We start from the raw sequence: 26639 nt of genomic DNA on the forward strand, positions 1-26639 counted from the left end.
CATGCTCTATCTCATTCTCTCTCTCAAATAAATAAATAAAATCTTAAAAATAAATAAATAAATAAATAAATGAAGGGCGCCTGGGTGGCTCAGTTGGTTGGGCGACTGCCTTCGGCTCAGGTCATGACCCTGGAGTCCAAGGACCGAGTCCCACATCGGGCTCCCTGCTCAGCAAGGAGCCTGCTTCTCCCTCTGCCCCTCCCGACCTTCCCCCCTCTCATGCTCTCTCTCTCTCAGTCTGTCTCTCAAATAAAAAATAAAATCTTAAAAAAAATATATATATTAAAAAAAGAAAAGCACTAGCCTGAGAAGAAAGAACCAGTTATACTGCATCCGGAAGTCTGCTGTTCGGGGTAGCCAGTGACTCGTGAGACTAGCAGCTTCTGTCTGTCCGGGGTCTCGGAGCTGACTGGTCCCGTTCCCAGAGAGGGGGGCCTTCGCATAAGCTCTCCCTCTGCAGCAGGTCAGCCCGCTGTGGTCACCTTCACTTCACGGGCCGAGGCGCTGACAGTGACTACTTGTGTCACAGGTGAGAAGGCGGGAGCACGGCTGCTTGGGCTGGACGCCGCAAGCAGACCTGGGAGGCGCCCCGAAGTAAAGTCAGTGCAGTGGCTGGAGTCCAAGCAGCATTGCCCACGCAGGTGGTATGGCCGCGGCGATGATGTGGAGGGACCCTTGGGCGAGTTCCTAGTCGCGAAGGTGGGGCACAGGAAAGGAGTGTTTAGAATGAGCTAGAGAGAGGTAGACAGAACCTTGCACTGGGAGCTGACCCTCAGGAATCGGCATTTCAGCCCCCCTTGCTTTTCACAGCGAGGCAGGGAGCAGATGGTCGAGTGAGGACTAGGGTCTCTGGCCGGAGCGGAGGGTGGGTCCGTGAGGAGTGACAGTAAAGGTAGATACATGGCGGTGGGCGGGATGAGGGGACACCTGGTAGGGAAGACTTCAGTCTGCAGATACTGCAGGAGTGAAAAACATAGCCTGTTGAGCCAGTCTTCCTACCCTAACATTTTAATCTGTCTTGGCGTTTTGTAATGAGAATGATAGTACTGATGCTTTAATGCAGCCAGGAGGAGTCATCAAAAAGATAAGTTTGTGGGATGCTTGGGTGGCACCGTCGGTTAAGCGTCTGACCTCTGCTCAGGTCATGATCTCTGATCTCCGGTTCCTGGGATCAAGCCCTGTTCACGTCTGTGTCTGCTTCTTCCGGGCTCTCTGCTCAGCAGGGGGTCTGCTTGTCCCTCTCCCCTTCCCCTTGCTCATGCTGGCACGCTCTCTCTCAAATAAATAAATAAAATCTTTTAAATATATATATATAAAAAGATAAGTTTGTTTGCATATCCATTCACTCAACCAGCTAGTTCATTAGCAACTTTACTTACTTCTGGGTTACCAAGTGTAAAGCAGTTTTTTTTCTTTTCCAGGATTACATTCCATCACAACAAGATATTCTGCTTGCCAGGAGACCCACCAAAGGCATTCATGAGTACGACTTTGAAATTAAAAATGTTCCTTTCAAAATGGTTGATGTGGGTGGTCAAAGATCAGAGAGAAAACGATGGTTTGAATGCTTCGACAGCGTGACGTCAATACTTTTCCTTGTTTCGTCAAGTGAGTTTGACCAGGTGCTCATGGAAGACCGACTGACCAATCGCCTTACAGAATCTCTGAACATTTTTGAAACAATCGTCAATAACCGGGTTTTCAGCAATGTCTCCATTATTCTCTTCTTGAACAAGACAGATTTGCTTGAGGAGAAAGTGCAAATTGTGAGCATCAAAGACTATTTCTTAGAATTTGAAGGGGATCCCCACTGCTTAAGAGACGTCCAAAAATTCCTGGTGGAATGTTTCCGGAACAAACGCCGGGACCAGCAGCAGAAGCCTTTGTACCACCACTTCACCACTGCCATCAACACGGAGAACATCCGCCTCGTTTTCCGCGACGTGAAGGATACCATTCTTCACGACAACCTCAAGCAGCTCATGCTACAGTGATGTACAAAAGACTGGCCGTTTTCATACCTTTTGTCCTTTTGATTGTTTTCTGTTTGTTTTGTTTTTTAAAATAGCAGTTTACAACAGGAATTAGAAAAATCTTGATTCTAAGTTTAACTTCTTGGAAACCTTAGTCCTCCTCCTGCCGACTTTGGTTTGTGGCCGAAAGCTGCTGAATAACACATCGCCGATACCTGTTGACGTTCAGCCTTTGATCTGTTTCACTGTGGCTTCCCTTTGAGGGGGTTGTAGTTTCCTGCCAAGCCTCTGACTAGGTAGAGTTCAGGCTTCAGCTTCTCCCACTTCTCAAATTGAATTCTGTAGTGCCAAGTATGGAAGGTGTCCTCGAGTCTTTCTTGGTATGAGGTTAAGGATACTCAGTTCTAAAACAAGCAAGATCCCTTTTATCTGCCTTGTGCATGGCGGCGACACTTGTCCTAGCTTTATGGTGACCTTGTTTGAAAGGGCTATTGGGAAAAAGTTTGATCTAAGGACTGGCATTCTGTAGCTTGACACAGATTTAGCCTTCGTGTTTTTTTAATTGCTTACATAGCGCCAGTTGTTTAGTTTTAAAATTTCTGTGGTTTCTGAAGGTAATGTTCTTAGTGTTTTACAGTTTACATAAGGATTCCTGATCTGACGCTAATGGAGGTTCACAAATGGTACGGGGCAGGGGGACGGGGGCAAGAGACAAGCCAAGGCCCTACAAGAGTGTTGGATGCAAAATAATCAGTGGAATATAATGGGCCCTTTCATATTTAAGTCTCATGTAATAAATGTGCCATATGTGAAACATTCTGGCCATAGCAGCAACTGTAAAGATCGCAGGTCACTTGATAACAGAGCTTTCTGAATAAACATACCCTTTCCAGGCTGTGACGTGCTTTACGCTCACGCTTGCATGCCCTGCCTCGGGGGACTCGGGTCCTGGCTGCGGAGAAGCACTGTTGTACATCACAGACATCTTTCTTTCGTTCCCCTGTCTGTTCCCATCAACTCCAGCTGTGGCATTTCTGGGAGCTTTTGTTTAGTTGGAGTTTGCCAAGAGCAGTGTTTTCCTGTCAGACGACCCAGGAAGGCATTATTTGAGATTCCTGTTTGTTCTTGGTGTGTCCCTAAAAGATACATGTACATGTTTATATCATTATTGCTTATGAAATTCTGGCTTTATTGAGGTACATTTTGAATGTCTTGAGGATACTTCTAAGAATAAGTAGTAATTTTTTTTAGCTCACACCGAAAGATGATTACATTTGACCTCTCCTCACCACTTAGATGAGACGAGAGCATACCCTTGAAGACAAGTATGGTAATAGTGACCTCCTCAGAGGGGCTGGTTTGCAGTACTGAGGATACTGCCTTCTGGGTTGGGTGTGTGTGAGACCGGGACTGGAGAAGCAAATGCCCAAGGCTGGTGACAGTTGGGAAAATCGGACAGCTTTTCTCCTTTTCCTGAAAATTGTGATTAAGACTGTGATATCTGTCACTTTACTGTAGAGCTGTGTTCTCAGGTATTCTGTTGGCTACAAAGTCCTTGAAAGATTGGTCAACATTACGGATCACGCAGCCTTTCCAAGACCGTGGCTCTTGGTCTGTTTGCTGTCTAGTGTGAGAGTAGGGCTTTTCAAGGAGCTAACCAGGGATTGTTCTTCACCATTCCTGACTTTTCTTGCATTTGAAGTTCCACCATCATTTTATCCATAGCAACTTCCAGTGTGTCCATGCCTTGGTCATCCTCGAGCTACAGACACGTAGCCCAGCATCATAATGCAAGTCTTCATAGTATATAGCTCATGCATGTTTGAATAGTTCTACATCCAGTGCTTCTTGCCAAAAAGAATATAGTGTTTAAATTCACAGAATTAGAATAACTTCAGTGCTAGTGGATATCTGAATAGGCGCACAGTAACATTCAAACTTTTTGCTGGAGAGTCTACACGTGAATTGTGCAAATAGTTTAATTGAATGGCCCAAACCATTGAACTCCAGTGAAGGCTAAAGTAAGTTCCCTGTACAAGGGGGAAACTTAGTCTTATTTAAGTTATATTTAAGATCTGTGATAGAAACCATAAATACTGCCTGACAAAGCAGCAATCACCAAGTTATCCCGTTTTGACTACCACCAAGAGATGTTAAAACACCAAATAGACACGGTATTATTTTGGGTATTTGTGATTTTCTTTCCTGATGTTTGTGATGTCTCAGATGTCTCAATGTTCTTTTAAAATAAAATCTAGACTATATTTTGAGGCAGCAGAGTACTTCTACTTAACGGCCGACTTGTTGAGACAGTGGAAGTGTGAGTCTCAGTCTGAAGACTTTAGCTCACATTTTTTATAGACTGTACTTTAAAACCATTTGAAGGAGTCTTAATACCTGTATTATGAAAACTAGATCCTTTTGAAATACCAGTATATGAAGAAGGAGATGAAATTTAGTGAACCAAATTAAAAAGGTGCTCATTGCTTTCACTATGCCAGTTTCCCCTCATCTCTAAAAAAGTGGTTTAAAGTTCTTTAGTCTGTTTGCTTTTTTAAGTCTTAATGATTATGATTTGGAACAAAATGTGCCTAATTCTCTAGTACATTGTATTCCTGAATCCAAATGTCTTCTCATTGAATTCTTAAGAAATGTCACAAAAGTGCCCTCATTGGCCTTGAAGAAATATATAATATACAGAGTTGCCTTATAAAACAAAGAACACCACAAATTTGGGCCTTGATTTTCATAGGGAAAAGGTTTTGCCAAGTGTTTTCTGAGGCTCCACATCATGTAAGGCCTACCTCTGCCACTTCAATACTGTTTTTTTTAATAACCCGAATTGTTGCTTTCTGCCAAACGCTGTATGACGTGGCGGTCTTCACTTCAGTGTTACTGTCTGGCGCGGGCACTTGGTAGCTGGAGAGCGGCCGCCGCTGGAGAAGGTGAGGAGGATGACAAAGCTCACCCATTGCGTGTTTTGTTTTCTTTGAAGTTGCACCGACGCATCTTACCCGGTGAAGATCCTCTGGTTAATCTCTTAAGTTGAGGTGGTTTAGGGAAATCCTTTTTCGGCTGGTGGCAGTGGTTGGTTTAAAGTAGAAGGAAGTAAGTGTATGTCAATACCAGAAATGATTAGAAGTATTGATTTAGATGCAACAGAAATCATGCGCCCTGTCATTTTTTTGTAAGAGAGAATGAGTAAATCTGAACTTCCAGTGTGTACCCAAGTACTTGTATTTATGCTTTTGATAAAAATGTATTTTCTGCCTTAGTACACATATCCGGTTATGCCTTATTTATGTGAAGAATGAAGTTACCAAGTCATGTTCTGTTACGTTCTGAAATTCAGATCACCATTCGAGAAAGCCTCAAATTGGTGCTTTCATTATGTAATGATCCATTTAGACAAAACCCCAAACCAAGCCATTTGAAACAAGTCTCTCTCCATTGCAATTTGTAGCAATGTTATTTCTGTCTGTGTAATAAGAAGGCTAAAAAATCAGTGTTAACTCTTAATTTCTTATTTGAATCCATGAAATCATGCCTGTAAAGCTCAAACATTTGTAACAAACTCCCCAATAAATCTAGAGAAAGTCACTCTGTTACCTTTTTATTGCTTTTAGTTTAATTGAAGGAATCAGGCACAGAAAGTCTGCACGTGTCTTTTTCAGTCGGAAGTGTGACTTCTCCTTCTGGGTTACTTTATGTCGCTTTCCCATCGTTTCCGCACGTTCGGTTCCATCCGTCGCTTCTGCACGGGGTGTGCCGCTTGCCTGTAAGGACTGATTTTCTCTTACTGATGGGATGCAGGCTGGCCTTTCAGCCTAGCAAAGCATGAGGAACCGGGGCAGGCGGGGGTGGGGATTGTACGAGAGCGGGTGTGTATGAGTCTCCACATTCCAGGTAAGGCAAATGGTATGATACATAGCCATTATCTTATGGTACGAGGTTAGGGCTTAATAACTTTATACTAGATATTGAAGTATAAGTTGACACCTGAGCATTTTAAACAGGTTGGACTTTATGGCTTTTTCAAGTCCCATCAAGGCCATGTTAGCCTTAGGCTGGTGAGTGATTATTAACAGCATTTGAAGTACAGTGTTTGTAGCACTAGCATTCTTGTGTCTGTACTTGAATGTATAGTTAGCATGTAAGTGAATATGTTCATTCTTGTGGCATCCAGGTCTAACCATCCGATTTCAAATGCCAGAGCTCCTAGGGAACAAAAAGAGTGAATGACGGGGCAGTATTTTTTGATGGGAGGTTTGGGGACCTATCCAGATCTGCTGTTGATAGAAAAATTTTCCAGGTCAAAGTATGGTAGGACCCACTATGCATACATTTTCAATCTGTGGATGTCGTGGTAGAAATATGCTACTTACTGGGTATCTGATTTGGGTTTGTATTTAGAAAGCTTGTTTATGGTATTCCTTGCCATAATAAGTGATGCATCTGTCCTCATTTATTCCCATATGATGGTACCAAGGGGGAACAAAGAGGGGGCGGGTAAAGATTAACTCTTGGAAAGTACATGTAACAGTGCAACAAACTATACCATTTACTCTCTCTTTGCCTCTTACTTGAAAGCAGAATGGCAACATGTATTAAATGGCTTTTCTGTACCACTCTACCTGAGAGCTCATTTACCACAAGACGCCTTATCAAAAAGTGTACTTTGTAACAACCTCACAGCTACTGTACCCAACAAAACGTGATTTGTATTAGCTTTGTATAAAAGTATTTGTGGCTTAGGATTTTTTTATACGTATTATATCTTTTTATAACTTTCCAGGAACTAAGAAGCACGTTATCTGATGTTGTTGTACATTTTTTTTTCTGTCAGTGCTTTAGTTCAGGATTGGCAATAAATTATTTCTAAAGGAGGTCTGAAAGTGGAAAGAATGGTTTGATATTACACCATGAGTTGCTAGTCATGAAGGCTTTTTACTTTTGTACATATTTTGCAAAAATTTTGCCTCTTGCTATTAATATTTGCTTTGTAAGAATTACTGACATTTAATAAACATTTATAAACTATTCTATACCACGATGTTATTTAAACCAACAGTTTGATAATTGTGAAGTGTAAAGCAGATAGTTAAATTTGAAAAAGCAAAGGCATAGTGATTTAAAGCCCTGAAATCTCTCAACAGATCTCCAACAGTATTTTGCCTTCCTATTAATCTATAAACTTGTCCTTACTGAAGATGGGGATGTGGACTTCATCCAAGGAAGCTCCCAGACGCTTAATGTGTTTGGACATGGGAATGGGGGAAGGGCAGCCACTCCTTTTTCTCTCCCCTCCTCTTAAATTGCTTAAACCACACTAGGGTGTTTGGAGTCGTGGTTTGTCCACCTGCGGGAGTAATGCTGTTAGGTCCGTTGTGATCGAAATGGTGTTTTAAAAACAAACCCCACATATTAACACTCATTTTTCTTGTTTCAATAAACTTTATTTTAGATCGTGATTTATAGAAAAAATTGCAAAGGTCCTGAGTTCCCCAGTACACCACACCCTTTAAATAGTTGCCCCAGTTATTACATCTTGCCTTAGTCGGGTACATTTGTCATAATGAACCAATACTGAGACTTCATTATTAACTAAAGCCCACTCTTCATTCCCATTTCTCTCATGTCCCTTTCTGTTCCAGAATGCATCCGGGATACTAGGTTATGTACAATTGTCCTGTCTTCTTCGTCTCCTCTTGGCTATTACAGGTTCTCAGATGTTGCTTGTTTTTGATGACCGTGGCAGGTTTGAGAAGGAATACTGGCTGGGTATTTTGTAGATGGCCCCTCTGTTGGGATCTGTCTGCTGTGTTTCTCATGATTAGACTCGGGTTATGTGTTTGGGGGATGGCAGAGGCGAAGCACCATCCTCATCAAATCCTATCTGGTATACCACCCATCTTTTCCCTTCACAACTTAAGCTAAATTAGAAGTTGTTAAATGACTTTGGGCATGTTCCTACCTTTGCTTAAGTGGCACATCTCGAAAACAGCATGTACTTGCCCGAAGCAGAATGAAAGACCTTTCCCCACAATCGGGGTCGTGCAGCAGGTGTGAATAAAAGTTGGGTGGCCATGACTGTGCCCCAAACCGATTGGTTCCAGGCCTTAGCGGCAAAGAAACGTTCTGTTCCAAGGTCTCACCTTGAACATGAATTTCACTGTTGGTCCCAAGGAAAACGGAGAGAAAAATTTGGACTGAGAAATATCTACAAATCTACAAATATCTACAAATCTGTACCTTGAAAACAGGTCGTTAAAGGCTTTCTTTGAGAGACTTAAGATCTTCTAAAATCAAAATTAAACTCACAAGCATTTGAATCCCCAAAAGAAGAAGTCTTTAAAAATTTTTTTTTTCTCCTGCTATTGTTGGGAAAAAAAGAACATTCCTTTGTCAAAAGAAGTAGCGAAGACTCCAGTATTGTCCAGTAAAATGTTTTGGTACCATCATGGTTAATTGGCATGGTTAAATGCTCTCAAAATGACCTGTTCCCTTTGCCCACAGAGACTTTGGTTTCAAGAAGGCCGGAAACTCAGAGTTTATAGGTTAAACCGGAGGTTTGTTTTGGTGACAGGAAATTTGGCAAATCCTCAAAAAACAAATGACCGAGGACAGTGTTTTAAAATATATGCTGTAATTTTTCCTCAGAAATTAGTGGGGCAACCAAAATACATTACTGTGTTTGCAGTAAGGAGTATCTACGAAAACACTGTGCAGCTAGATTTCACAAGGGTCCCTTTTCCAGTGCAGCGAGACAACAAAAGGCTCAAACAAGGATTCGATACAAACTAACCATTCAAGGCAGCTGTGTGAAGCTTCTCTGTTGGCCAGAAGCATAGGGAGGGAGGTTGTGTCCAGAATTAACATTTATACTGAGTGGAGGAGGGTGTTGGTTTTTCTTTATCCGTGGAGGTACATGATAGGAAAATGTAAGCAACAAAGTCTTTTTAAAAGTTGATCATTCTTTGGCAATTAACTACCCTCCAGCTTTAGGCTTTGGTTTGAATTTCGGTCTGGGTCAAACATCACAGAAGAGGGAGGGGCCAGATCCTACTCATCTTCAAGCCCAGCCTTAAAGAAGACCGCTGGCTTCCCATCCACCCCAAGACCAGGAGCAGTCTCCTTCCTTTGCGTACCTGTCCCATCTTCCTCTCTCAGCGCACCTCAAGCCTTCCACCCTATTTTCAAGCTACTTCTGTCCCCATCTCAGCTCCTCTCCTGATGGTGATATGAACTCATCATTGTTGTTCAGATGCCTTCGCTAAGCTCCCTGAGTGCCCTTTGGACATACCCGACTGTTCCTAAGAGTAACCAACACAGCGTCCACTTCTCAGGAGACTCACAGTCAAGCCCTGACAGGAGCATGAGTGAAGCCAGACTGTGAAGAAGTGGCCTCCGAGTTGACTGTCACCAGCTTCAGGGGGGGACCCGATTCGACTGCTGATCTGAGACACCAGGAGGTTGAGCTAATGGCTTCCGTGTTCTTTCCTACATTCAGATTCTTGAAAGCCTAGAATATTCCAACATGTAACAGCAATTGTTAATAGAAGACTATAATAATATTATAGTCTATAGTACAAAGTGCCTATCATAAGGTCTTTATTTTTTCCTAAAAAATAAATAAGTAAGTAAATAAATAAAGAGGAGGACTGCAAGGGGAAAATTCTTTGAAGATGTTAAGGGTAACACAACAGGTTTTGACAAAACGGACCCCCAGTGGTTTGCTACTTTTTTCCTGCGCTCTGCCCTCAAAGGGAATTTCCCTGTACCAAGAGCATGTTAGTCTTCCTGAGGTACTGAAAGTTAGGATCTTGCAGCCTCAGAAAGTCATGGGCACTTTCAGATTCATTTGTGTTGTGACCGCCATCTTAATGCAGCCTGCTTTAAAAAGTACCACAGACTGGGTGGCTCAGGAACGACAAAAATGTGCTTCTCACAGTCTGCAGACTGGAAGCCCGAGATCAGGATGCGAGCGTGATGGGGTTCTGGGGAGGCCCCTCCTGGGCTTTGCAGACTGCTGACTTATCACTGGCACAAAGAGCTAGTTGGCCCCTTTTTCTAAAGGTACTAATCCATCCATCAGGGCTCCGCCGTCATGACCAAAGTCCCCATCTCCAAATACCGTCACATCGGGATTAGGGTCCCAACGTGTGATGGGGGGGGTAGGGGAGGAACAAACATTCAGCTCATAACAGTCACCAAAATGTCATCAGGATTGGCTTGAACCCAGCTTGATCTTCTGCTTTTTTTTTTTTTTTCCCTCCAAGAAGAACCACTTTTTTCAGTGATCAGTGCAGAGATAAGGACCCAGCAGCTTCTGAGCATCTTCTGTTTCAACACCTTTTTTGGTATAAGTTTTTTTTTTCGTATACTATGAAAAATGTTTGGTGAAAAACCACCCCTAATCTTACCACTCGATCACAACCTCTATAAACAATTGTGATGTTTCTGTCTAGTCAGTTTTCCCGGTATATGATTCAGTAACATGTCATTAGCATGAGTCCCAAGGATAATTGTTTTAAATAGTTGCATATTTCACTTAGTGCCTGCCTAGATCTTTCTCCTTGAGCTTCTCCCCCAAACTGAGACGTGATCGGTTCTGACGGCAGCAATGATGACGCCCACTTCGTTTTCAAATGCTTGCCACTCGGATTATTTCAGAACCTGACTTTTTCTCCCAGACACCAGTGCTTGGTTCTGCAGTCCTCCTATGTCCTCCTAAATCCAACATCTCGAAGACCTTCCAGATTGTCGTGAGAGTTGAACCACACTTTATTTGAGGCACCATAGGACAGAACAGAAAGGTCTAAAACTGATCCTATATTGTGCAGATCACTGATATTGCATGAATAATTCTCCATTTGGGGAAGATATCTCAAAATATGATGGTAGATAATTTTATCCATTTAGTAATAAAAAAACAATAAAAGTGATTTTATGTCTGCATTGTAAAATTAGGCTTTTAGTTTTACTTCTGTTCCTAGATTTAAGGGGCTTTTTAAAAATGAGTTGTGTGTGTCCAGGGACATTCTCTAGCAGTACAGGGCTTCTGTCCAAGGATGTCCTCATGATTGTTTATAAAAGCCAGCTCAAAACTCTCCATGAGTGGCGCCAAAGGGCATTCGGCCACCAAGCCTCAGGTTTTTTATCTGCCTGTGACTTGATACTTGTCTTTATCCCAGTCCTCAAGTAACCAAGGTTTTTGTAACAACATCCAAATAATGATCAATAAGGACCTGGAAAGATGCTCAACATGATTAGCCATCAGGCAAATACAAATCGAAACCAGAATGAGGTACCACTTCATACCTACTAATGGGTGACTAGAGTTTTTTAAAAATGGGCATAAGCGTTGGTGAGGATGTATAGGAAATGGAACCCTCAGACATCGCTGGTGGGATTGTAAAATGGTGTATAACCCCTTTGGAAAATAGTCTGTCAGTTCCTCAGAACGTTAAATGTGGAATTACCATATGATCCAGCAATTTCAGTCCTCGGTATAAGCTGCAGAGAAATGAAAACATACATCTATACAAAAATTTGTACCTGAGTGTTTATACCAGCATCATTTATAATAGACAAAAAGTGGGAACAGCCCAAATGCCCAGCAAATGATGAATCCATAAAACGTGGCATATCCATACAATGAAATATTATTTAATATAATGAATAAAGTACCGATCCATGCTACAAGATAGATGAACCTTGAAAACATTATGTTACATTAAAGAAGCCAGACACAAAGGGCTGCATCTTTGCAATCATGTTATCTAATTCCATTTATAAGAAATGTCCAGAATAGGCAAATCTATAGATACAGAACATGTATTGATGGTTGTCTGGGGGAAACAGGCAGTGCTGCTAAGGACTACAGGCTTCTTTGGGGAATGATGATATTGTTCTCAAGTTAGAGTGCAGTAATGCTCTCATAACACCGTGAATATGTTGAGAGCCACGTAAGGAATTGAATTTAAGATGCTTAGAGTCTAGGGGCTCCTGGGTGGCTCAGTCCATTAAGCTTGATTTCAGCTCAGATCATGATCTTGTGGGTCGTGGGATCCAGCCCCACGTCAGGCTCTGCACTCGGCGGGAGTCAGCTTGAGATTCTCTCCCTCTGCCGCTCCTCCTGCTCGTGCTCACACTCTCTCCCTTTCTCAAATAAATAAATTAAAAAAAAAAAAAAGATGCCTACACAGTCTAGTGGGACAGAAAATAAATGTGCATAAATAATCAAAGAAAGATATACAGTAATAAATACCACTCAAGGGGACTAGATAAATTGCCAAGTGCCTTCAGAGAAAGGCAGTTACTTCCATCAAGATGGCATCGGGGACACTTTTGCAGAAGAGAAGGCCTTCCAAGATGACTTGCACATACCTGGACATAAGGAGTGGGATAGGCTGCATGCTGGCTAGATGGAATGCCAGAGGAATGAGAAAGCACCTTCCACTGAGCAGCCTTCTGTAAGGCACTAGAAATAAGAGAGGAGAATGCATCCCTCCTATCCCCACCCCAAGAAGTTCAGTGTCCAGTAGGGGAGACAAAAAATAAGAAAGGCTGTGATAAAAGATGAGTAAGTCATAGGGAATTCTAGGCAGAGGACGCAGCATGTGCAAAGGCCAGGGGGCCTGGTGGAGCTTACAAGTGGGGGGAGCACAAGAACTCTCCCTGAGAGACAGGTGGAGAGGGCCAGACAGGCAAAGCCCGTGGCAAAATACTCATTGCTCATTATGCTATTCCTGCAAATTTTGTGTAAGTTGGAATTTTTCAGAATAAAAAGCTAAAGAGGCACCTGTGTTGCTCAGTCGGTTAAGCATCTGCCTTCAGCTCAGGTCATGATCTCAGGGTCCCGGGATTGAGTCCCACATCAGGTGCCTGGGACCCCCTCCTCCAGTCTCCCCTTTGGCCAGTCTCCCCTAGCCTGGCTCAGGGAGGAGTCTGCTTCTCCCTCTGCCACTCCCCCTGCTTGTGCTGTCTCTCTCTCTCAAATAAGTAAATAAAATCTTAAAAAAAAAAAAAGAAAAAGAATAAAAAGCTAGAAAAAAGAAAGACATCATGGCCTTGTTGGGGGTGGTGTGGTAAATATTAAAAACAGCTTCAAAGCCTAGACTTGAGTGGGGTCCCTACCAGTAGGCACGAAGGGCTGAGTTATGCCAAATCCATGACATCAAGATGCTTTCTTCTCTCAGCCACAGTCCTCGAGTGGCCTGGTTACCACAAAGCCCCACGGGTTTGCCCGCTCTCGCCAGCCTGCGTGTGATCCATCTCTGTAATGGCCTCTGTGCTCACTAATACAAGAGGTCCAAACCGCCCATTCCAGCTCAGGACACACCTCGTTACGTTCTTTTCACTCAAGCTTTCTAATCTAAATTATGACTTCTCTAGAGAATTGCTGGGCTGCTTTTTCCTTTTATTTTGGAAGCTTATTTAAGGAATGACCGTGGGATGCTTCTGCGATCTTGGAGGCAAGACGTGCTTGGCTTCTCTTACTAAACTGTGTGACTTCAGGCCAATGAGTTGGCCTTTCTGGGCATCGACTACCTCCTCTGTCTCACCCACTGCCATACGTTGGGTATTAAACATGAAATGCAGAAACGCTACAGTGGCAGGCAGGGAAGAGGACTTGGGGGTGTCTATTATGTTTGTCTTTAAGAATGCTTGATTTTTATCTTCATTTCTCTCTTCTATTCACTTTGATTTCTGTCTTCCTGCCCTCCCACCACCCTCTTTTTCTCCTTTTTCACCTTAACGATTTCCCCCTTGAAGAAACCGGAAACCAATGCGTGAAATTCTCAGCTGTCATACTATCTTTGCCACCCAGAGGTGATACTTGAGCTGGAAGTCCCTGAGAAAGGAGTTGTGTTGTTATTTGGTGGGAGGGTATGGATGGAAAAGTCCATCTTCTATTAATTAAACCTTGTATTAAAAGGATCTGTAAGCAGAATACATGTGCACCTCCATCTTTTGACTGGCTGAGTGCTAAAGGTAGAAGATGTCACTAAATCAATGGCCAGTGAAGGGGATGCCTGGGTGGCTCAGTCGTTAAGCGTCTGCCTTCAGCTCAGGTCATGATCCCAGGGTCCTGGGATCGAGTCCCGCATCGGGCTCCCTGCTCCGCGGGGAGCCTGCTTCTCCCTCTGCCTCTGTCTCTCTCTCTGTCTCTCATGAATAAATAAATAAAATCTTTAAAAAAAATCAATCAATCAATCAATCAATCAATCAATCAATCAATGGCCAGTGAAGGGATGCCTGGGTGGCTCAGTCGGTGATGCGTCTGCCTTCGGCTCAGGTCATGATCCCAGGGTCCTGGGATCGAGTCCCGCATCTAGCGCCTTGCTCAGTGGGAAGCCTGCTTCTCCCTCTTCTTCTCCCTCTCCCTCTGCCTGCCATTCCCCCTGCTTGTGCTCTCTCTCTCTCTCTGACAAATAAATAAATAAATAAATAAATAAATAAATAAATAAATAAAATCTAAACAAAACAAAAACTTCGACCAATGACCAATGACAAGAGAGTTCAGCTCTACTCAATTTTTACTATGGGAAAACAAAAATGGGTATTTTTTTAAGTTAGCATTATGTTCAGGCAGATACTAAACATTCCTCAGTGGGTGAAGTAAAGGTTTAAGGCTCATTTTTCAAACATTTTTAATTCAGGCAAGATTGATACAGAGCAAATGGGGTCCCGGTTTGCCCCATCTCATTTTGGCCCTGAGAGAGTGAAAAGGGGGAACATGATGTGGGCTCTGCCTGAAGCTGGTTCAGTTAGGGTCCCTCTTGGGACCTGTCTCAGCAGATAGGACTCTCTTGCAAACCCACCTTGGGCAAATGGAGACATCAGTGGATCAGAGGAGGTCACCTGACCAAAATGGGCCCATCCATCAGCTGACGGGGTGGCCCAGAACAAGCTATTACTTGATCAGACTAGGTCCCTGTGGTGAATTGGAGAATGGATAGAGACAGACAGACAGAGACGAGACAGAGGAACCTGTCCCCAGAGCTACATTGTATCCTGGTAGCTCTCCCGCAAGCGGCTGGAATATCCTCACTCCCATCCCGACGGAAGCCTTGATGGTTCCCCACTCTTCACCATGGCCCCGGGCTTCCTACATAGCTCCCGGGGCACAAGGCAGAGGCAAATGGACACAGCAGGTTTTCTCCCCAACCCTTTCGCTTTGCATCTTTGCATTCAGATGTCTACATTTTTTTATTCCTTTTTGAGGTAATATATTTATAAGTGCCTTCCTGAATGTATTTTGCTGTCACAGTAGCAAATCAACTCGAGTATCCAGAATGTTCTCCCCATTCCAAGATCGTAAGTAATGATTAAGTAATCACACCTGCAAAGACCTTTTGTCACCATATGGGGTGACATTCATGGGTTCCAGGGCTCAGGACTTGGACATCTTCTGGAGGGGGGGGCAGGTATGGGGAGAGTGCTCCAGTGGGCTGTGATTTCACGCCTCCACCTCCCATTTGCACTGGAGATGTGCCCTCCTATTCTCCAACCTTCGGTAGCAGCAAACACGTCCGCTTTCTCGCCCAGCCCGGCTCCCTTCTGACTCCCTGTCTCTGTGGCAACTGCATCATTTTCTCCATGATCCTCCTTGGAGCTATCTTTGACCCTTCCAGCACCTTCCCTACCCTGACCACCTCACCCCCACTTTATATGAGTCACAGATCTCAGAATCACGACGTCTCCGAGCAGAAGGGAAACTTCCCATCGAATGCTTTTGACTCAGAGCCAGGGCAGAGGTGGTGGAGCCCGACAGAGGTGGTGACTTGCCCATGTCACGCGCTGATCTAATGGCAAGGCTGGATGAGAGCCCCAGGCCCCCAGGGCCCACCGAGCTCAGCTGCCCATCCTGGTAAGAGTCCTCCTGAGGACGGTGCTCCCCGATCCTTCACCTCCAGCCCTGCTCTCGCTTCCTCTCCGCCGGGGACTGCGGAAGCCACCTGGGACCCCCTCCTCCAGTCTCCCCACTGGCCAGGCTCCCCAGCGTCTGTTCACTGCTTTTACCTGACGTGGGTCACCCCCATGGAAATAGTTCCAGTGTCTCCCTGTGATGCAGAGGCCGAGTCCAACGAGTCAGCACACATGTATGGAGCATCTATGATGTGCTAGCTGCTGGGGGGTGCGGGGGGTCCATGATGAACCAGACCCAGGCCTGGCCTTCGATCGCAGTCTGGGCGGCGGGCTGTCATGGCCCAGCATTCACGTGCCTCACCTGCCTCTCTGGCTGCCCGCCTCCCCAGGCCCCCAGTGCCCCAAGCAGCCCACCTCCACAGCTGCAGTGGGTCAGGGGCTCGTCCCCTGTGTGCAGAATGCCCTGTCCCTTCCTGACCCCGCAATCCTGTGCCTGGCCCTGCCCACAAAGCCTGCCCCGCACTCCAGTCCAGAGCCCTGAATTTAGCTCCCCTTGCCGGTATGGACCCTTCTGGGACCCTCGGTCCTGCTTCCCATCCTGGGGTGACAGAAGGAACCCCTGGCAGCTGCCTCATAGGGTAGTTTCCTGCCTCCATGCCCGCTCCACTCCACCTGTCTCTTGCGGGTTTTGCCTGGCAGGTGGCGGGGAGGATGGGGGCACCACAGTGGTCTGTCCCCAGAGGCACCCCTGACTTGGGGGCCCCAAAGCTCCCCATTCTGAATGCCCCGCTTGGTGCCACTGTCTCTTGGGGGAGGGGGTGGGACAGCTGCAGCTGAACAAAGTCAGGCTGGGTCCCTTGGCCGAGGGTGCTCTGTGCCAGAGCCGAGAAACCCCCGTGGGTGCCTGTCACCCATTCCCACCCCAGAGACCACAAAACTGGGGTCCTCGGGGAATTCCTGTTAGGTCCTCAGTCGAAGCGCTCCTGCCTGTGGTTCAACAGCCCGTCCTTTCTTTTGACCCTGAGAAACCTGACCAGCCTGATGGCGCAGATTCCTGACATTTTTCTGGGCATTTTACCTCGTTCCTGGGAGTGTGGGGTTTCATGACCTATTGCTGTGTAACAGACTACCCCCAAAACTCAGTGGCTTGACACAACAGCCACGCTATTTGCATCTGTGGGCTGAGAATGTAAACAAGGCTCAGCGGGGTGGCTGGTCTCCATCTGGGGAAACATCCGAGTCTCCACCACCACACTGGGTGTCTCAGCTAGTTTGGCTCCCGAGTCTGGGGGTGGCGGGGTCGGCGGGAGCAGGGGTGCCCATCAGGCTGAGTCCCTCGGTTCTCCTTCACAGAGGCTCGGGGCCTCTTCCTCCCCACTGGGGCCTCCCCAACCCGAGAGTCAGACTTGTTAGCTGGTAACTCAGGGCTCCAAGAACTCTGCTCTCCAAGAGCAGAGTCCACCGAGCTTTCCTGAGGCATGAGCCTGGAGCTGGTACGGTGTCCCCTCTGTCACACTGCATTGTTTGAAGCAGCCCAGACTCAAGGATGAATACCATCCACGTCAGGAGGTGTGAATACCAGGGGTGTGGATCATGGCGGCCACCATGGGAACAACCTACTCTCCATGTCTTATCTTTCCAGGTGGAGTCTAACTTGGAGGTACGGAGGGGCCGCTCGACCCTTCAGCGCCCTTCCTAAGGGCTGGCTCCCAGAAGCTGCTTTACCTACGTTCATTCTCGAGAGACAGAGGAGTGGGGGTGCCGACGTGCCATGGCGCCATCTGAGTGGTCCTGTCATACTGCACCCCATTGTCCCCAAGAGCTTTCCTTTGGATCCGTTGGAGGGAAGTATAGCATTTGGGCCACCTTCTCCTTTTACAGATGAGAAAGCTGAGGTTTTAGCTCATTTGAGGTTTTAGCTTACACACTTCTAAAGGCCACATTAAAAAAAAAAAATGTAGCAGAGGAGGCTTGAGAGCCCAGGACTCACCTTTTTATTGAAATACAGGGAAATAGGGGTGCATGGCTGGCTCAGTTGATGAAGCATGTGACTCTTGATCTTGGGGTGGTGAGTTCAAACCCCCATTGGGTGAAGAGCTTACTTCAAAAAAGAAAGGAAGGAAGGAAGGAAGAAAGGAGGGAGGGAGAGAGGGAGGGAGGGAGAGAGGAAGGGAGGAAAGGAGGGAGGGAGGGAGGGAAGTCACCAAATACGCCTGCCTCATCCTCTCCCTCTCCCTTACATGTGTTGAAGTCATTCCCTCCACCGAACATGCCAGACCACACTGTCTCCACCTGCTGATATTTTTAAAGATGCCTACAAATGCCACCCCTGCAAAAAGCCTTTCTTCATCCAGTTCCCTCCTAGCAAATGTGATCTCCTTCTCCTCTGAGCTTGGAACACCCAGAGCACCTTCCATGTGCCTCCTGCGTGGGCCCTGTATGGGGTTACTTGCTTTCCACGCTGTAAGCACCCGAGGGCAGGGCTTGTGATTGACCAGACTGTACTCTCCCTGAGTCACCAGCAGTGTGCATTGCATGGGGAGGTATTTCCTATTTGTGTGGCATTTGGCTTTGTGCATATAGAATTACCTTTCTTATCTTCCCAGAACTGTGTGTAGGTGAGGTGAGTCAGCAGGAGGTCACCCCTACCTCCAAGAGTTTAGAGATAGGAAAATAAGGTTTCCCTTGGAGATAGGGTTGCCAGAGTTAGCAAATGGAAATACAGGGTGCCCAGTTAATTAGAATGTCGGAGAAACAATGAATAACTTTTTAGAATAAGTATGTCCGATGCAACACTTGGGACATGCTCGTACCAAACAATCATTCATTGTTTCTCTGAAATTCAAATAACTGGGAATCCTGCACAATATCTGGAAACCCTACTTTGAGAGTTAAACCATAAAGCTAACACATCTGGAGAAGAAGAAAGAAAGGTAAAGTCACGTTTGGAAGTCAGAATGGGTCCTTCAGCAAGACTTGATTGCAATTGGAGAATATAAGGAAAGCATATTTACAGAAACACTTCAAACCTTCTATTGTGACATATCTTAAGAATGTGCCAGTCAGGAAGGTGGGGGGCTGGCCAACGATGGGAAATGGAGGGTGCTCTGATCTCACTGTGGAGAGGGACTTACCCCAGGCCTTTTAGTGGCCACTGGGGTCACCCCGAAGTCCCCACGTTTACCAGGGAAACTGGTTAGAATCGGGTGTCCCGGTGCCTCCTGGGACTGAATGTGCTGATCTGGGACCCCTGTGTATTCAGCCTTCGCCTGGTGACCGTTAAATGGCCTTGGGGTTTTTCTGCACCATTTTCTCTTGTGCCGGATCACCCCCAGGTGACACCCAGTGTCAGTAACTTGTGTTTTATTTCAATTACCGCACTCCATTTCGCTGGCTGTCTACTTCGGCAAATGGCAGAATCCATTTCTTCAGGGTCTAAGAGCAGGATCATAACAAGCAGCATTTATTAAGTGCTTCTTCCATCTTACGTAATCCTTATAACAACTCCATCCCAGTTTCAGAAACACAGAAATCGACCTTGAGAGATGTCGTGACATCTCGTCCCAGGTTACACACTCAGTAAAGTGGCATGGCTGGGACTCAGACCCATGGCTTCTTCCCGTGCTTATTAACCATCATTGACATTTTGGCAAGCCTCTTTCTTTACACACACATACACCCATGTTTTTATAGATATAAGCTCAAGTTATACCCTTGGAAACTTTTTTAAAAAGTTTTTTTTTCATTTTTAAATTTTTATTTATTTTTTTAAAGATTTTATTTATTCATTTGAGAGAGAGAGAGCACAAGCAGGGAGAGAGGCAGAGGGAGAGGGAGAAGCAGACTCTCCGCTGAGCAGGGAGCCTGACTCACGGCTCCATCCCAGGACCCCGGGATCATGACCTGAGCCAAAGGCAGATGCTTAACCAACTGAGCCACTCAGGCGTCCCTGACCTTTTTTTTTTTTTTAATTCAGCAAGGTTTGGGGGACATTCTTCCATGTATGTGCTCCTAACGGCTATGCCATAGAATCATGCATAGTAGAGCTTTGAATGTTAACAAATACTTTGACAAATCGAAAAACAAGCTCAAGAAGACTCCAGATATGAAATCTAAATGTGAAGGAGTAAGGAATATTCACCTGGAAAGAAACATCCTCACGCCCTCTCCCATCCAGGGACATCAATAAAAGCCTAATCAGTTTCAAAGCCACTGGATAACCACCCACATGAAGCAGAACCTTTCCATGTTCTGCGTTTGATGAGAGGACTGAAGCGATTTGAATTACCATTTAAAAGGCCTTACCCAGGTTACTGGGCTGGATCCTGAATCAGCGGAGGGGCGTACCTCAAACCAGAGACTCTAAACAGGAGGCAAGAGAAGGGTCTGTAAGGAAGCACAAGGGGGAGAACCTGGCCAATTTATTTTTACATCTGCTGTTTCAGAAGCTGGTCACTGTCACGACTGTATATTAATCCCCTGTCTGAAAAGGATTATAAATCACTGCTTCCTTTTCATTCGAATATACACATCTCCAAATCCTTCCCAGGAGAGTTTCTGGCCTACAGACTTAAACCACCCCAGTGACTCATGCCAACGGGCTGTTTTGTCAGAGTGCATTTCCATAATTAGAACTTGTGACCAACAAGTCCAACCACGAGGATATATCACAAGGACTTGTCGTGAGTGCTGGTTTCTTAGCAAAAAATGACCTGCTAAAATGTCAGGGCTTTGCATTTTTTTGCCTTTGGGGTTTTGCCATGCTGTTAGTAATGTGGTCAGCTTCTTCTGATAATAAATAGTTGTAAGGGACTTTCCCAAGTCTTGCTTCATCCTCTCAACCACGCTACGGGGTAGAGGTTCTTACTGTCCCATTTTGTGGATAAAGACACTGAGGCTCAGGGAGGTGAAGTATTTTGTCCGAGAGGGGCTACGAGGTGGTGCCTTGCCTTGAACCCAAGTCCACTGATTGTGGATTCTAGATTCCCTGCCTGCGGCACCCCGGCCTGAGCTTCCAGAATACTATGAAGTAGTTTGGTTCCATCCTCATGATCTCTGCAGAACCTCTCCCACTCCCAAGGTGTTAGGCCTGCACCTCATTCCCTTAGGGCCCCTGGTGCCTGCGTGTCTGACCAGTGCCACTGGACAGCCCGGAGAGAACAGTGACCCAGAAAGGCACGGAGGAGAGTTTCCAGGCAGGAATGCTCCGTGGTGTCAGATGCCAGGAGTGATACGGCCCAATAACGTGCCACACTTCGTTGTGACTTTGTACCTTTGGTACGTGCTGTTCCCTGTGCCTGGACCGTCCTGTCCTGGCCAGTCCCTGCTCCTCCAAGATTCAGCCCCAAATACTGCTGCTTTCTCTGCACAGTGGAAATATCATTATGTTTAAAACCTAACACAGCATCATTATTTTAAAAAGCATACGCAAGGCAACAAGTTTTTTTTTTTAACTTGTTTGTAATACACACATTTAACATGTATATGTGAATTTTATGCCTGATATGTCAATTTTATACCTAAGGTCATTTATATATTTTTGTATTTGTACCTCCAGTAAATTTTACATATAAAATATGTACATTTGTGGTTTTTTAAAGATTTTATTTATTTACTTGACAGAGAGAGACACAGTGAGAGAGGGAACACAAGCAGGGGGAGTGGGAGAGGGAGAAGCAGGCTTCCCGCGGAGCAAGGAGCCTGACGTGGGGCTTGATCCCAGGACCCAGGGACCATGACCTGAGCCGAAGGCAGACGCTTAACGACTGAGCCACCCAGGTGCCCCGGATATGTACATTTGTATATAAAGCTGTAAAATACCAAAATGGTATCATACTGTGTATGGATTTTATAACTCTCATTTCCACTCACCATATAATGGGTATATTTTATATCAATAAGTACTGATTTACATAAGATTTTTTTTAGACTACTTTAAAAGATATAAAACTCACAAATGTGGGCGCCTGGGTGGCTCAGTTGGTTAAGCGACTGCCTTCGGCTCAGGTCATGATCCTGGAGTCCCGGGATCGAGTCCCGCATCGGGCTCCCTGCTCGGCAGGGAGTCTGCTTCTCCCTCTGACCCTCCCCCCTCTCATGCTCTCTCTCTCTCTCATTCTCTCTCTCAAATAAATAAATAAAATCTTTAAAAAAAAAAACTCACAAATGCTCATCGCCACAAATACTTAAATAGTACTAAAAGATATAAAGAAGAAAGTAAACAGCACAGAAAGCCCTCCTTCTAGAGAGAACCATCGTTAACATTTTGGCAAACCCTGCCTGCAGCACACATACACTCATGCAGTTTCATAAATAGGCTCAAGCTATATATTGTTTTGTCAACCTTTTTTATTTTTTTAAACATTTTTAAAGATTTTTATTTATTTATTTGAGAGAGAGCGAGCAAGAGATGGAGAGAGCATGAGCAGTGGGGAGGGCAGAGGGAGAGGGAGAAGCAGGCTCCCTGTTGAGCCAGGAGCCTGACGCGGGGCTCGATCCCAGGACCCGGGGAACATGACCTGAGCCGAAGGCAGACACTTAACTGACTGAGCCACCCAGGCGTCCCTTGAAAAGCTTTTTAAAAATTCAGCAGGGTCTTGGCGACATCCTTCCATGTTCATAAATATAGCGCGAGATTAATCTTTTTCATGACTGCATCGTATTTTCTTGTGCGATTATAATTTTACGTATTTGACTTGAAATGCTAGTGATGACCGTTCATTTTCAGGTTCTCGGGATTTTAATCAACACTGTGATGAACATCCTTGTACGCAAAGTATCCTTCCTGGAATAAGAGGAACAGACGGAAAACTCAGTGTGTAGGACTTCGGAGGTCTCCTGTGACTCCAGTGATTCTGAAAAAGTGCGCACCACAAAAGAGTCTAAAAGTGTGGCCAGTGGGCAGAAGGACCAGGAGGGATTTGTCCTTTTGTCTACTTTTCTGTCCTTTCACGTTTTTCTCCATGTCTTTCATCAGGTTGACTCGAGTAGGAATGTGTGATTTACGTCGCATGCGAGTAGAGTTTTTTACCCACTCAAGCGTCAGCCCTGGCGGCCTTCTCCCCCCCTCCCACCGTGTCCTGCGCGCACGCTTACCACGAGCACTCGCCATCACTGACGGAGGGCCGTCGGTCCCTCCATCCTGGCCCTCCGTTGGCAGCAGCTGGGCCCCACTGTTGGCCGAGGGGTGATGCTGACTGACTTGGAGAGCGAAGGGAGGCCAGGGCTCGGGGGTCCCCGGGGAGCCCCCTTAGGAGGCACCTGCAGTTACCATGGCCTGGGCCTCTCCGGGGTGTGGGCTCAGTGGGTTGTGCCGGGGAGGGAGAAGGCCTTGCAGGACACACCAGGGCAAGGAGGCCTTTCCTGCCTGAGCACATGGGAGGAGCTCCTTGCACTTTCAGGCCGGCAACTGGTGCAATCCCCCCACCCCCACCCCACTCCCCAGTCTCCCTGGCCTGCTCCCCGCAGTGACCTGGCCACCAGAGGGAAGCTGGCTGCTTCTGGGCGGCAGCTGTCCCCTCCGCCAGAAAAATCTACAAGGACGCAGAGGATGTCTTCAGTATTTCCAAAGAGGTCACTGATTGAGTGGGCTGTTTTATGTTTGGTTAGTGCTGAGACACTTCCTCTTTCATTTGTGTCTCGTTCAGGCTCCCCCCCGCCCCGCCTTTTTGAAGACTGAAAAAGGGGAAGGGGAAAGGAAACTGAAAATTTCAGATGTAGTTGCAATGCTGGAGCCCGTCCCTGGGGGGTGGGGGGCTGCGGGAGGTACCTGGGGCAGGGAGGATGGCCGCACCCTCCAGAGGTTGCAGAGGCCCCCGGACCTGGCCTTTCTCCCTCCCCTCATGCTAACTGTAGCTCCCACTCAAGTAATCCTAAATGCTCCCCGAGATCCTTGGAACCCCGGGTTCTCCTGTTCGGGGAGTGGCATTCCTAAAGTAAAAACTCAAGTCAGCTTTTGTTCACTTCATTGAGAGTTGACTGTATTCATTTGCAAGACAGATAGGGAACACGAGTATGTGTGTATGTGTACACACACCCCCAGATTGTGGTAGCTTTTGGAAACTGTCTGAGGCACAGAAAGCAACTTGTCTGACAAGACATCAAAGGACTGCAAAGAGGCCACAGGCAGCAAAAGCCTTAGAGACCGCCTCACAATTTCTACGTGATTGACGATAAGCATCTATTTGCTCCAGTAAGTTGAAGCAGAACTGTAACATTTTATTTGTTCCGGGAAACTGTAACTGAAGTCACGAATCATAAATAATAAAAGATAGACAAATCCTCTTTTCACCTAATGGACTCAAATATATCTTGCTTTTCATTTCTGCTAATGGCCTCGCCGACTTGGCACTCCCAGAGCTGACCCATGGCGGACAAATGGAGCCTCAGTTTGCAAGCAGGACTTGGTCCAAAAGATCATTTATAAGTTGGTTGTTTGGAATGCAGAATGTGTTTTCCTTAAAATCTGTCTTTGCCAGGGTGACTGGGTTCTCGGGGTCCCCTTGCACAGTACTCTCTCTAGCCCTTAGCCGGTATCAGCTGCTCTGAGTATTCTCTCTCCCATAGCACCTGGGCGCTGGGTCTTTGAGGGCAGGTTGTCTGCTGGGCTGGAGGGATAAAGCAAGTCAACTCTTGCTTTCCGGGGATAGCCCAGGCTCAGCACAATTTAAATGAAAGTGAATTTTCTTTTCCATCTTCTCACCTCCCAGTAAATCCAGGTCCCAGTGCCCGAATCCTCCGGATCACAGGACCCTCCCCAATCTGCCCTATCAGCTCTAGGATGCTCTTCTGCTGAGGAACTCTGTGACCCTCAATTACTTACTTGTTTCCACTTCCTGACCAGTCAGACTTCCAATTCCTCAGAGCAGCTGATATCAGCTAAGGACTAGAGGAAAAGTAAACTGAGCACATACGAATTCATACTAGCAGGTAAATGACTGAAACCCTTTTAATGTATTCCCATTAAAAAGGATTGGTTGTGACATTTGAGAATCATTGTGGGCAGTAAGTTATAAAGGATGAAAACAAGGGGGTTAAGGATTTAGAAACTGCACACTCATTAGTGGGATGCTCCCCCGGTTTTCAGAACGTTAGCAGTCAGTTAGGAAACAATCCTTTTTTTTTTTTTTTTTTGAAAAAATGATCCGGTCACAGGTTCAGATATTAGGGAATCTCCTCTCAGTGAATCAGCTGGTTGTCTGCCAGCTCACCAGAACCCCCAGTGGATAATCTCCTTTCATGTACACAAAACCATCAATCAGCTTTGTGTGCCTCATGATGAAAGCTTAACAGATAGCCAAGGATCATCAGATGTTTGTGGAAAGTTCTAACATGAAAGAAAAAGACCCAAACAGAGGAAACGGCAGAACTAAACTTCAGAAGTAGCATAGTTCTTATCCATAGAGAGACAAGAGAAGACATTTTACCCACTAAATGAGAAAAGGTGTGAAATAAATGTTCAGAACAAGAAAGAGCATTTGGCTATTAAAGAATAGAATGTTTGAAAAAAAAAATACTCAAAAGACAGAAAGCTTCAGAAAATAGTACAAAATGATGGATGGAAAAATATTAAAGAAAAGATAAGAAAATGAGAGGATCCATCTTGAAAGTCCCACATCCAGCAAATATGGAGAGAAAGAAATTTCTCAGAATGGAAGGATAAGAGACTCAAGATTGAAGAGCCTACTGAGTGAGCAACAAAATGAATGGGGGAAAAAAGGGCTCAGACCAGGTCACATCTTTAAAAAACTTATAGGGGCACCTGGCTGATTCCAACAGAAGAGCATGTGACTCTTGATCTCAGTGTTGTGAATTCAAGCCCCATGTTGGGTGTAGAGATTACTTAAATAAATATTTTTAGGGGCGCCTGGGTGGCTCAGTCGTTAAGCATCTGCCTTCGGCTCAGGTCATGGTCCCAGGCTCCTGGGATCGAGCCCTGAATCAGGCTCCCTGCTCAGCGGGAAGCCTGCTTCTCCCTCTCCCGCTCCCCCTGCTTGTGTTCCCTCTCTCGCTGTCTCTCTATCGAGTGAATAAATAAAAATCTTTGAAAAAAAATAAATAATTTTTAAAAATGTATATACTTAAGAACCATAGAGTTCTTCAGGACTCTAAAGAGAAAGGGAAGATTCCAAGATCTTCCTAAAAAAACTAAAAATAAAAAAAAAAGCAGGTAACATACAAAGGATTAGGAATCAAAATCACTGCAAGTCAGAAAAAATGGAACAAACTCTTCCCAACGCTGAGGCAAGATGGTCTTCAACCTAAAATTCCACACCAGTCCAGGGAAACTCTCAGTCAAGTATGAAGGTAGACTAGAAACATTTTTAGATATGCAAGATTTCAAAATATTTATTTCTATGTATCTTTATTCCAAAAGGATCTAGGGCATGTGCTACTACAACCAAAGGAGTAAACCAAGAAGGAGGAAGACACAGAATTTAAGAGAAACGATCCAACACGGAAGAGTACAGTTGCAGTCCCAGGGTCATAGCTACACAGCAGGCCCAGAGAGGATTGGTTCAGATGGGAACCGGGGATGGAGAGCTGCAGAAGGAAGGCTCCCAGAAACAAACAAACAACTGATGTGCTTAGGCTATGTAGAAAAATATTGACAAGTGTGTAACAGAGATGATGAAGCATTTTTTTTATTTCTTTTTTTTTTTATTCTTATGTTAATCCCCATACATTGCATCATTAGTTTTAGATGAAGTGTTCCATGATTCATTGTTTGTGCATAACACCCAGTGCTCCATGCAGAATGTGCCCTCCTCAATACCCACCACCAGGCTAGGG

The 26639-nt window shown here is 45.4% G+C and overlaps 3 protein-coding genes across 3 annotated transcripts in view; 2 read left to right on the forward strand and 1 right to left on the reverse strand.

Annotated features, from left to right (window-relative positions):
* LOC102751138 (guanine nucleotide-binding protein subunit alpha-13) overlaps nucleotides 1-5573 on the forward strand; it is a 6543-nt gene extending 970 nt beyond the window's left edge. Inside the window, exons 2-3 of the mRNA XM_081805933.1 lie at nucleotides 464-699; nucleotides 1359-5573. Coding sequence (XP_081662059.1) covers nucleotides 464-699; nucleotides 1359-1994 — 872 coding nt within the window. The 3' untranslated portion in view covers nucleotides 1995-5573. The remainder of the gene's footprint in view (nucleotides 1-463; nucleotides 700-1358) is intronic.
* Nucleotides 1-26639, forward strand: part of WIPI1 (WD repeat domain, phosphoinositide interacting 1) — a 59837-nt gene that overhangs the window by 16987 nt on the left and 16211 nt on the right. The gene's annotated exons all lie outside the window — the stretch shown is intronic.
* LOC145717300 (uncharacterized) overlaps nucleotides 1-26639 on the reverse strand; it is a 59235-nt gene that overhangs the window by 10656 nt on the left and 21940 nt on the right. The window lies entirely within an intron of this gene.

The sequence above is a fragment of the Leptonychotes weddellii genome, chromosome 15, assembly GCF_054177405.1.
Source record: "Leptonychotes weddellii isolate Sample4059 chromosome 15, ASM5417740v2, whole genome shotgun sequence".
NCBI lineage: Eukaryota > Metazoa > Chordata > Mammalia > Carnivora > Phocidae > Leptonychotes > Leptonychotes weddellii.